Source organism: Aphanomyces invadans (genome assembly GCF_000520115.1).
Source record: "Aphanomyces invadans strain NJM9701 unplaced genomic scaffold supercont1.26, whole genome shotgun sequence".
Taxonomy (NCBI): Eukaryota; Oomycota; class Saprolegniomycetes; order Saprolegniales; family Verrucalvaceae; genus Aphanomyces; species Aphanomyces invadans.
Window position 1 is genome coordinate 329,748 of NW_008580171.1, and position 10,179 is coordinate 339,926.

General features: G+C 55.8%; 3 protein-coding genes across 6 annotated transcripts; 2 read left to right on the forward strand and 1 right to left on the reverse strand.

Moving 5' to 3' along the window:
* Nucleotides 1–475: 475 nt before the first annotated feature.
* On the forward strand, nt 476–2,908 carry H310_10433 (hypothetical protein). Of its 4 annotated transcripts, XM_008876820.1 has the most exons (13): nt 476–647; nt 705–728; nt 781–928; nt 977–1,102; nt 1,162–1,206; nt 1,262–1,360; nt 1,410–1,531; nt 1,574–1,630; nt 1,680–1,703; nt 1,754–1,898; nt 2,065–2,229; nt 2,288–2,380; nt 2,424–2,908. In XM_008876820.1, the coding sequence occupies exons 1-13, from the start codon at nt 490–492 to the stop codon at nt 2,847–2,849; spliced, it is 1,632 nt and encodes a 543-aa protein (XP_008875042.1). In that variant the 5' UTR covers nt 476–489; the 3' UTR covers nt 2,850–2,908. The 4 variants fall into 4 exon arrangements, with proteins under 4 accessions (XP_008875042.1, XP_008875044.1, XP_008875043.1 ...); XM_008876822.1 differs by having other exon boundaries at nt 2,065–2,380; XM_008876821.1 differs by having other exon boundaries at nt 2,288–2,908.
* Nucleotides 2,909–4,984: 2,076 nt separating this feature from the next.
* H310_10434 (hypothetical protein) lies at nt 4,985–8,692 on the forward strand (the record flags this gene model as incomplete). The annotated part of the gene is made up of 11 exons (XM_008876824.1): nt 4,985–5,067; nt 5,114–5,536; nt 5,589–6,990; nt 7,062–7,271; nt 7,336–7,671; nt 7,786–7,860; nt 7,917–8,006; nt 8,055–8,177; nt 8,232–8,388; nt 8,430–8,581; nt 8,636–8,692. 11 exons carry the CDS (start codon nt 4,985–4,987, stop codon nt 8,690–8,692), a joined length of 3,108 nt encoding a protein of 1,035 aa, XP_008875046.1.
* A 104-nt stretch (nt 8,693–8,796) lies between these two features.
* On the reverse strand, nt 8,797–10,150 carry H310_10435 (hypothetical protein). The gene is made up of 2 exons (XM_008876825.1): nt 9,843–10,150; nt 8,797–9,800 (listed from the first exon to the last, which is right to left on the reverse strand). Exons 1-2 carry the CDS (start codon nt 10,107–10,109, stop codon nt 8,847–8,849), a joined length of 1,221 nt encoding a protein of 406 aa, XP_008875047.1. The 5' UTR covers nt 10,110–10,150; the 3' UTR covers nt 8,797–8,846.
* Nucleotides 10,151–10,179: the final 29 nt, after the last annotated feature.

The window sequence follows — 10,179 nt, forward strand, 5'->3', positions numbered from 1 at the left end:
ATAATTCCTAATTTGTCCGATATAATGAAGCGGCTACATGTATGTTGAAAAATCCAGTTTCAAGTTCGGTGAGCTTTGTCGCACGTATTTAGAACCTTGTCTTTACAAACCACAAAGTTAAATAAGTCAAGATTAGGTTGTCCCATTATGACAATTTCATTCGTTCACATTTTTCTGAAGTCTAGGCTTCGCTTGCAATTACTTCGAAGTATTTGACAAATTTATCGTCTTGCTTGCCAATTTAGTCTAGAATTCGGAATAATGTGAATTGTCAAAATATACCAATCTCATTTCGTCTCGTTGAATGATCTACAGTGTACTTCTCTATGCGGTATGAGAACATTGCCCACACAAAGAGGAACAGGATTGTCCAAGAGGTCATCGTCATTTGATTGGATAAAAATACAAAATGGTAAGGCTTGGATTGGCTGAAAAGTATCCAGTCAACAATGCCTGCGTGGCAGATGAACCGACCACTTTGGCAGCTAGATGATCAAGCTCATCACGGTGCTGGTCGCGGTCTTTGCTGCCGTCGCAGCGGTCGAAGGAGACTACCGTATGCCTGTGAAGGTTATCTTCCGTGCGTTCTGCTCCGCTTGTAAATGGTTTATCAGTGATCCCATCTTTATGCTGCTCCAAGACGACGAGTACGATCCTGCCCCGACGGCCTCGTTGATCGTTCACTCACCTCTCTTCCCTCGTAGATTTCGCGCCGTGACGGACATCCAGTACCATTGAGTACCCAAATTCCGTTTGCTAAGTGTGCTCGTCTTCGTGTAGATATGTACCAGCCGCCGCCATGACCGAGACGGCCACAGGTGGTGTGACGTGCTATGGAGGGAAGGAAGAGTGCGAGGGGCATCTATGGATGGCATGCATTCTCGATCGATTCAAGACGTCCCCCAAAATCACAGGCATTCACATGGCCGTAAGACGTCGACCACCCTACATTCGCATCCTCACATGCGGAATGTAGTGCTTTGAGTCGGACGAATCAGGGTACACCTGGCAAGGGAAGGTCGCGTACTGCTTCAGCGATGCTGCCGACGTCGCAGCGTTGACTGAATGCAAGGCTAACCAAGCGCTGCCGCTTCTCCGGGAGGTAATCGGTCACTGCATGCCGTCGTGAAACCGCATCCTTTTGACGTGGTCCTCGCGTAGTTGATGGTCGTTGCCAAGGCGAACGAAGGCCCATGGCAACCATACGTGCGCACCCATTGCTCTGCTTTACACAATTGACCCATTCGTCGGACCAAATTAGACTATTGTGGACGACATTGTCCTTGGCAGTGCGACGGTGGGGGTCTCCCTGGACATGGTGAAAGACGAGATCTGCCGTCATTTCAATGGCCCTGCTGAGGTACCTCTTTTCACTCCATCAAGCTCGTCACGCATGTCGCCATGAGCAGCTCCTTCCTGCGTATTGCATGAACGTGGCTGGCGTCGTTCTGCGCACACCACCACCAGTTACCGCGACCGATCCCCCCGCCGCGGAAAAGGTCACGGTTCAAGTGGTTTGGCGCGCTTACTGGTACGGGCGCATGCCACAAGTTATCTATTCATGGTCGTCTAGCCCCGCGTGCCAGTGGTTCTTTTCCCACCCGTTCTACCAAGTGCTGAGCGACGCAGCGTACGATGGACGTCGATTTTGTGCTGCATTAACGCTTGTTGCCCTTTAGATTTCAAGCCATCGTGGATATTGAGTAACCTTACACAACCTGTTCCTGGTCGTTCATGGATTCATCTTGAGCAGACTGTACCCATCTGGATCGACCAAAGAGACGTCTCCGGGGGTGTTTACCTGCACGGGTGGTGCCTCCGAGTGCGCGGGGCATCTTTACATGAGCTGTGCGCTGCGATTGTTTCCTCAGCTCCACGACGTTGCCGCGAATTTCAAGGTGCGTAACATTTGTCGACCAAGGTTTGCCTCTATGCTGCATTATTATACCTGACAATTTTCGGAAAGTGGTCGTGTCGGTCTTTTATACGTTTCGAATCTTTTCTTAAATGGTTTATATGTTCTTATATCATTGGAAGCAATCGTTCATGTCGTGTATGCCATAGTGCATGGAAGAAAGCAGCGATACATGGGACCGCCGCATGGCCGCGTGCTTCTCCGGCCCGGGGCTGGAAAAAATCAAAGCGTGCTTTGGATCGGACGAGTCGAAGCGATACCTCCACGATTACGTGGCCGTGACGTCGACGATGGACACCCCGTGGATGCCATACGTAAGCGAAACGATCTGTTGCCGAGCAAGCGTGTGATGGACTGACTTGGATGTGGTAGATCAAAGTGAATGGAAAGGTGCAAGGCACTGCGACCACGGGGGTGGGGTATGACATGCTGACCAAGGCCATTTGCGACGCCTACGACAGCGAGGTATGGTCGTGGCGTTTATATCACGAGTGTGACAGCACCGCAGGTGAATCGGCCGAGCGTTTGTGCACCGTTGGGGAAGGAACCGGCTAAAGGAGCAAGCACGGAATCTGCCGCTGCGGTGGTGGCAGCAGTGGTGCAAACAACCACTTTGGCAGTGTCGACGGCCGCGGTTCCTGTGCAAACGACGCTCCAAGTCGTCAAAGCGAAGGAGAAGAAGCCCGTGATGCCCTGTCGTCAAAAGGAGAAGGGATTTGTGTATGAAGACCCACCTGGCATTGGTGTCCCAGTCACTGGCGGGACCCCAAGCGAGGCACGGGCGGCGGGTGGCGTCGCAACACCGATCAAGCTATCCAGCTCGACACCTTCGTCCATCATCACGAACCCGCTTCTCCTTCCCGTGCTGCTCATCGGAGGGCTTCTCTACGCCGCCCTTCGCTATTACTCCAAGCCAGACAAGAAGGACTTGTAACGCAGCCTAGATGTCGAATAGACCATCACGAGGATTTTCTTCGTGGTTTGATTGGTGGATTCTTTCCGAACAGATTTTCATTGGTGGGCGATCACCAACATTCCCAATTGGCGATAGACTGGAGTTTGACAAGGTGCTATCCATGCCATGACCTTGACCGCTCCTGGCGCCATCAGCGCACAACTCTGCTTTCCACCACTGCGCTCTATGCGTTTCTTCAAAGACGGCATAGCACAAACGTTTGCCGATGCATGATGGACTTGGCGCATACCTGTCTTTGCCGTACGGACGGCCACGACCCGTATCATGTCGCTAGTGCGATAGCAGCGTGCTCGTTAGGTATTACGCACCTCATGGGAGATTCCGGCAGTCAAGTAGCTGAGGAAGCGCTCCATTTCTTTTGTGCAAGTCGTCGTCCCGATGGTTCGAGATGCATACATCAGCCATCGTCGCATCCTGGCCACAATCGACTGGCTTTGTCGTGTGGGTCCAGTTCGGGTGTACTCCAAACGCGGCCTTTGTTCCGTTTGGAATACACCCGAACTGGACCCTCCTCACGTTGGTGAACTTGCCGACGCCGCAACTCTGGACTTTGTCGCCATATTCCTCCTCACGAAGCCGCCAATTCCTCCTTCTCGACGCCACCACGCGGGTCAACTGCACTCTAGAGCTTCGTGTTGCTCTCCCTACGGCTGGCGGGTGGACCTGCCTGACAGGCATGTTCGATACAAATCTCACCAAGGCCACCATGTGCGTCGCATGCGAGTCGCCGCGGCAACTTACTTGACCACTCGTGGGTCCCCAGACTACATGACGTGCAGTAGCAGCCCATCACATTGAACTCCGACACGATTGAGCTGGTTTAGACCAGCGCAAGACCGAAGGTGGTCGATTCCAGTGTGCAGATGTTCAAAGGGATGTGAACGTCGGCCTCTCACATGCAGGTACCCTTGTACGACGTCTTGGCGACGGATTTCTCAAACGTGGCGCGTTCCTTGGAGAATGCGCTTCACGATTGCCCTCGACGAAGTGGACGCAAAGTCGCTTGTGGATGAGGTTAGGCAGCGACCCGCTTCGCAGCGTCCTTCCCGCTGACTTGCAGGGTTAAGGCAAGAGTTAGGTGCTCAACATTCGGTCATGTCGTACGTGTCAACCACTCACACACGTCTCGACAACTGCTGCGTTGGTCACGGCGATTGTGCTTGACTCTGTCGAGGGACCGGCAATCGCGACGCCACCTTCCACTTCCACTGGCCTTGGCGATGCTCGCTTGGCTATTCTCCCCTGTGACAGACATTCTTCCGCGACGGCAGGCTCACTATTACACGTCGCCCATCCATGTGCTGTGCCCCGGAACAATCGAAGCACTTGATCCGAGCTCGAACCGTAAAGACGCGCATTGCAGCGTCACCTAAAAAGGCAAGGAGGCGCGCAAGTTCGGCAGGATGTCGTCCCAGGTCGAGCAAATTCGAGAGCATTTCCGTGCACGCGGCGAAAGCACACGGCTCTACTATTACCATGGGAGCTCGTGCTCGGGTCTACAACGCGTTTGGCGCGCGCTCGTTCGACGGGGTAGCGCTGAAGCTCATGGCGAACATTCTAGCGCAGAGTCTGTTTTTCTAAAACGCCGCAGCGATCGCAGGACTAAACAGCTGCGAAGCGCGCGCGATGCCAACTTGCCTCCGACGTGAAGAAGGCCGAGTGACGTTGCAAGAGCGTCCATGTAGTTCCATCCGTGACTATCACCGGCACGCCTCTGAATGCAGGTGCCCAGCCTCTGGAAGTGTTAAAACAGGCGCTTCGACAAATCGCCGCTCACCAGGACCAGTAGTTGTAGCTCGTGGAAGCATTTTTTCACGTATGCCAAGAAGCAGTTCCATCATGTAGCTCAATGCATCTTGCATCAGCGCGATTCATTCACTTTCATTTGTCTCTGAGCCGCCAAAGAAGGGAGATGTTGGCCATGCTGGCATTGCATTCCCCATTGGGCAAGTCGTGCTCGACCTCGATGCGCCGAAGTTGGTGCTGTTGTATGCGGCTGCCACGTCATTTACCAGGCATTGCCATGAAACGGCCGCAACTGCCACATCGAAGAAATCGCGTCGGAAAGTGGACGGACGCGTGGGGACCTGTCGATGGGCGGCAAGTTTTCGCAGATCCATTACCGCGAACGGGACACGGCGGTCTTGTCCGATTTTGCGCTCCTGGCCCAATGGTGGTAAGTCATCCAGCTCATGCGACCCTGGCATGACGGAAGTCGCCAGGGGAAAACCAGAGCTCGACATCGTGTCGGCGCAGCTGCGACGCATCTCGTTCAATTTTTGCCTGACACGGGAGCACTTTCAAGAGATGCTGTGTCTCCATCACAACGATCTCTTTCGTCACATCGTCCACCGGTGGTTCGACCACTTTAAAAACACCGACTCGAGCACGATTATCAACGGCCTCGAGTTTGTCGCGGCCCTCGCGATCGCGAGCCCAGGCACGGGCAAACTCGCCGAGAAAGTCGCGTTTGTCTTCGACTTGTTTGACTTTGACCAGTCGGGGTGCCTCACCAAAGATGAGCTCATGATTCTGCTCAAGTCGAGCGTCCGGGGCCTCACCAAGCTCACGCAAGGCCTGGGCCTGCAACTGTCCAAGTTGTGTCCGATGGCGCAGATCGAAGACCTCGCGTCCGTGTGCTTTCGGTACGTCCGTGACATGCGCCGCGAGCAGCGTGACCCTTTGTCTTTGTTTCAGACATTGTGGCCTCGACCCATCCGACGACCTCCGACGCGATGGGTTTGTCCACTGGGTCCAGTGCACGCCCAAGTTGACCAGCCTGCTCAAGTGTTACGTTCCCAAAGACAAGCTATCGCGCGAGGAAGCGGCGGCGTCGATTCAGCGGGTCGCTCGTGGGATGCTCGGGCGCAACTTTGTCGACGAGCTGCGGCTGCACAAGCAAATGCTGCAGCACCAAGAACTAGATGTGGCCGCGAGCAAGATCCAGGAGGCGATGATGAACCGAAAGAAGCGCCAAGACACCATTCGCCGCTCCAAAGTTGAACGGAATGCGTTGAGCGGTGCGCTCTACAGCTTTGGTGCCAACACGCACGGCCTGCTCGGCCACGAGTTCCATGACCTGGACAAGCCCGTGAAAGACCCGAAGCTCAACTTATTCTTTAAGCATGCTGACTTGCGCGTGGTGTCGGTGGCGTCGAGTCTTGTCCATGCGGCGGCCGTCACGTCGACAGGGGTTGCGTATACATGGGGAGCGTGCACTCCGGGAGCGTTTGGCACCGTTCAGGTGAAAGGCACCGAGGGAGGGAGCCACCACGACGTTGTGCGACCGTGCCCGCAGCGCGTCGATGATCTGACGGGAGTCCAAGTCACGTCGATGTCCCTTGGTGCGCGGCACTCGATGGCGCTGACCGCCGACGGCGCAGTGTACTCGTGGGGGTCTAGCGAGTTTGGGCAGCTCGGTCATGGCGACCTCGTCAACAACGAGCTGTACCAGCATCAGTTTGACCAGCATACCGGTCGATCGTATCCCGTGATCGATCTCCCGCTTCGACTCGACAAGAGCCTGTTTGACGATGTCAAGATCAAGCAGATTGCATGCGGGTACTACTTCTCCGTGGCGTTGGCCGAGGACGGGTGCGTGTACACGTGGGGCGAAGGGTCGGACGGCCAGCTCGGGCTCGGTCTCAGCGACGACTTTTACGTCGGCTGTCTCGACGACTTCATCCACCAAAGCAACTTTACCTACATGCCGACGCCGCAGTACGTCAACTTGGATGAGCCCATTGGCCACGTCGCCGTCGGAGGCAACCACGTGTTTGCCGTGAGCCGCAACCACCGCGCTGTGTTCGAGTGGGGGGCGGCGTTTCGCCGCGATGGCGATCCCATCTACTCGCCCACGCGGAACGACGCGTTGAGCTCGCTCTACGTGAAATCAATCAGTGTTGGGAAAGACTTTGCGTTGGCCATCGCGGGGTGCGTCTACGTCAAGCTCCCGTCGTGCGAGTGCATGTATGCCCTGGCCGCGACGTTTGGGACGCAGCCCGCCGACTTGTACGTGGGGCTGAGCGCATCGTTGGTTGCGGCGGGAGTCCCAAGAGCAAAGGCAGCGTACGCCATCAAGGAGGAATGGTCCCAAAAGGTACGGGCTCACCAATGCGCGGAGGATGCCAGGGGTTGCCGACTGATGCTGCTGGTTTCGGGACGTTCTAGGTGGTGTACGTCGACCGAGGCAAACCGTCGGGGGCGTGGGTGACAGTCCAGATCGACTCGGACGGGTCGTCCGAGCCGTTCACAGTCGCCTGTGTAGCTTCTTCGTTTGGTCCGGTGTTTCAAGGAGGCGTTTGGTTTGCCGGCGAGTGCTTTTTCACGCCGCAAAAGCTCTCGTCGCTCAAGTACTTTGTTCGGCCCGAAGAGATCCAGGTTAGTTCGTCCTGTTTGCCCGCCAGTACTGCCGATGATGGATGTGCGGGGTATCATCGACTAGGGCAAAGTCGTCGTGCTCCACGTGGAGGAGACGGACTTACCGGTGCACGATCCAGACGACGACGTGTCGATTGTAGTCGAGCGGTTGATGGTCATGATGGTCGACAAGGTCAAGGACGCACAGGAGTGCGGCGCGATGGGCGTCGTGATCGTGTTTAGCTTCATGGCGGACGCGTTCAGCTTGGCGACGGAAGAAAGCTTTGATTTTCACATCCCGAGCGTCATGCTGAGTGCGTCGGCCGGCGCGCGGCTCTTGGCGTACATCGGCGAGCATAAACAGTCGTCGGCCAGGATCCAGCTGCAGTTGTACCACCACGACGATACGTTGGGCGAGCAGGTATGTCGAACTCAGTCCATGTTGTTTCCCAAGGAGAGATCGGTGGGGGAGGCTGGCGTGTTGGCGCATTGTGAACATAGCGCCATTCGTGAAGTGACGTGGGTTGTGCTGTAGCTCCTTTCCATTCAACAGGCCGGCGCCGTCGCCGTCATAGTTGGCCAAAATGCCATCGACTTGAAACCTCAACGGGTACAGTCTGTCGATCGCCCCTGGCCTGAGCTTGACACGTCAAATGAATCATTTAGCTGGACGAGTCGGTATTTGCAGGACTCGGGAATGCCGTGGCGCATTCCAAGCAAATGCGAATTCCAGTGCTGAGTGTCTCGCACGAGGTCGTGCACCTTCATCGAGATGCCGACCTCCTTATCCCCGCGGTCGAGTAGGTTGGCCTAGCCATCAAATCCCTCTACCATTCTATGATTCAAGACGCGTTTGCGGAAATCGGCATGTCCAGCTTTGGCGACGTGTATGCGTGGGGCGCAGGAGACCACGGCGTGTTGGGCTTGGTACAGTCTGCCTAGGCTCGCCGGCAGTACCTCACACGCTGCTTTGTTCGGCAGGGCGACATGGACAATGATCGCAAGTTCACGCACGGGTACGATGCGCTGTCGAATACGACGTATCCTTTGGCGAAGCATCCTCAAGTTGTCGACGCGTTGGTGCAAACTCGAATCGTCAAGGTATCGTGCGGACCCCAGCATGCAGCGGCCGTGTCCGGTATGTCGTTCCGCCGGACTTGTCGTGTGACTCAAAGCTAGACACGGGCGACTTGTACACGTGGGGCAGCACTGCCCATGGCAAACTCGGCCACCAAGGTCCCGTCGACCACACGGACGAAACTACTCCGCAACTTGTTGCTGCCCTGCACTCGGTCAATGTTCTCGACGTTGCATGTGGTCCTGAATACACGGTGCGTCGTCGACGCATGAAAGAACGAGGCGGCATGAACGATTCATCATTGTAGCTCGTGGTCACAGCGATGACCGACTCGACCGGCCCGATGGAGACGGTAGCCCTCTAGCTGTCGCTGTGGATGCATGCCGCGCCGACCCACCACGTCATGACTCGACCGTAGTTGTACGAAATCCAAAGGTTTTCAATAGCTGTTGGAGCGTGTCCATGGGATGTGGCGGTCGCGACGGAGTCAACCGATCCGGTGGGTCAAAACATCTCCATTACGCCACCGTTAAACTGCACACGACAAGCGTCATGTTGTCGACAGCCGTGCCAAACACTTGGGCGGAGACCGCCTTGTTCTGACGCATCACGTCGTCCGCGACCTGTTTGAGCACGCCCTTGTGGTCGTCCATGGCCTTCCACAGGACTGAGCTGAATTGCGCGTACTCCCACGCGTCCCAGACACCATCGCTGCCCACGACTACGATGACTTGGTTCCACCCTTCCTGCGCCATGAGCTGCTTCACGTCGACTTGAATCACGTCCGGTTCATGCGTGAGCCCGTACGAATGGATGTAATAATCGCCAAGCGATCGCGTAAACGCAAGGGATTCGTGAAATTTGGCCCGCGACGGAGTGCAGCAAAGCGATGCCCATTCTTGACGCACGTTCTTGAAGTAACAGCCTTCGCCGACCTTGACGAGTTTGCCGCTGCGGTGCGTGTACACTGGCGTCTTTTCGAGTGCAGCGTGCTTGTCCCTGACACTGACACGCTGATTCGAGCTTTCGACGAGCCCGTCGTACACGAAAAGCAGCTCTGGAATGGCACCGTTCTTTGTTGGAACACTTCGCGCCATCGCCGTCCGCTCAAATTCTGTCATGCACTCGGGGGAGTGGTCGCCACTTAGCTGCAACACGTGGCTGGATTCCGGCAACTCTGCAGGTAGCGCCACCGGAGGCGCGTCGGGCCTTCGAAGGAGATGCAGCACATTTGACGCTTGCAGAGACGACCATGACGCGTCGAATGGACTTGGAACACACAACAACGCGGAGGAATCGCCGACATTGGCACACAGCATCGTAGCCCCACCATTCAATATGACAACAATTGATGCTGTGGTGCCTCCCTGTACGAGAAGAGACTTTTGAAGCATCCCTTGCTTAACAATAAGGTAGCCACCTTCCCGCTCGACCACTTGAAGCCGTTGGCGCTCGTAGTACGCCCGCAATGCCTTGACATGAGGTGAGCGCAGGTGGATGGTTATCGTGCATACCTGGCCGATCGCAGCATGACAATCGTCAAAGAGGCACCGCATTGTGTTTTCGCCGTCCTCAATCAAATCATCGTACGTCCGATCTTGTTGCAGCTTTTGCTCGAAGAAGGTTTTGGCCGTCTCGGCCGCGAGCTTGCCATGCGTCTTCCCGTGGCCGTCGAACACGGCCAGTGCGGTGTGGGTCTTATAGCTTATGGCGAGGAAGGTGTCCTGGTTCTCCTTGACGTGGTTGCCGGGATCTGTGCAGCCGTGGACTTGGGCCAGCATCGTCTCGGCAGTCGTTCGGCGATCGCAATGACACTTTCTCGATGGGGTAAAGAGTTGCAAATATGAGATA

Coding starts and splice junctions, on each gene's coding strand:
- H310_10433 (XM_008876820.1), top strand. CDS start 490: ATGATCAAGCTCATCACGGTGCTGGTCGCGGTCTTTGCTGCCGTCGCA. Junction 1,103..1,161: donor CGCTGCCGCTTCTCCGGGAG/GTAATCGGTCAC, acceptor GTCCTCGCGTAG/TTGATGGTCGTTGCCAAGGC. Junction 1,532..1,573: donor GTGGTTTGGCGCGCTTACTG/GTACGGGCGCAT, acceptor ATGGTCGTCTAG/CCCCGCGTGCCAGTGGTTCT.
- H310_10435 (XM_008876825.1), bottom strand. CDS start 10,109: ATGCTGGCCCAAGTCCACGGCTGCACAGATCCCGGCAACCACGTCAAG. Junction 9,801..9,842: donor GTCATGCTGCGATCGGCCAG/GTATGCACGATA, acceptor CCTCATGTCAAG/GCATTGCGGGCGTACTACGA.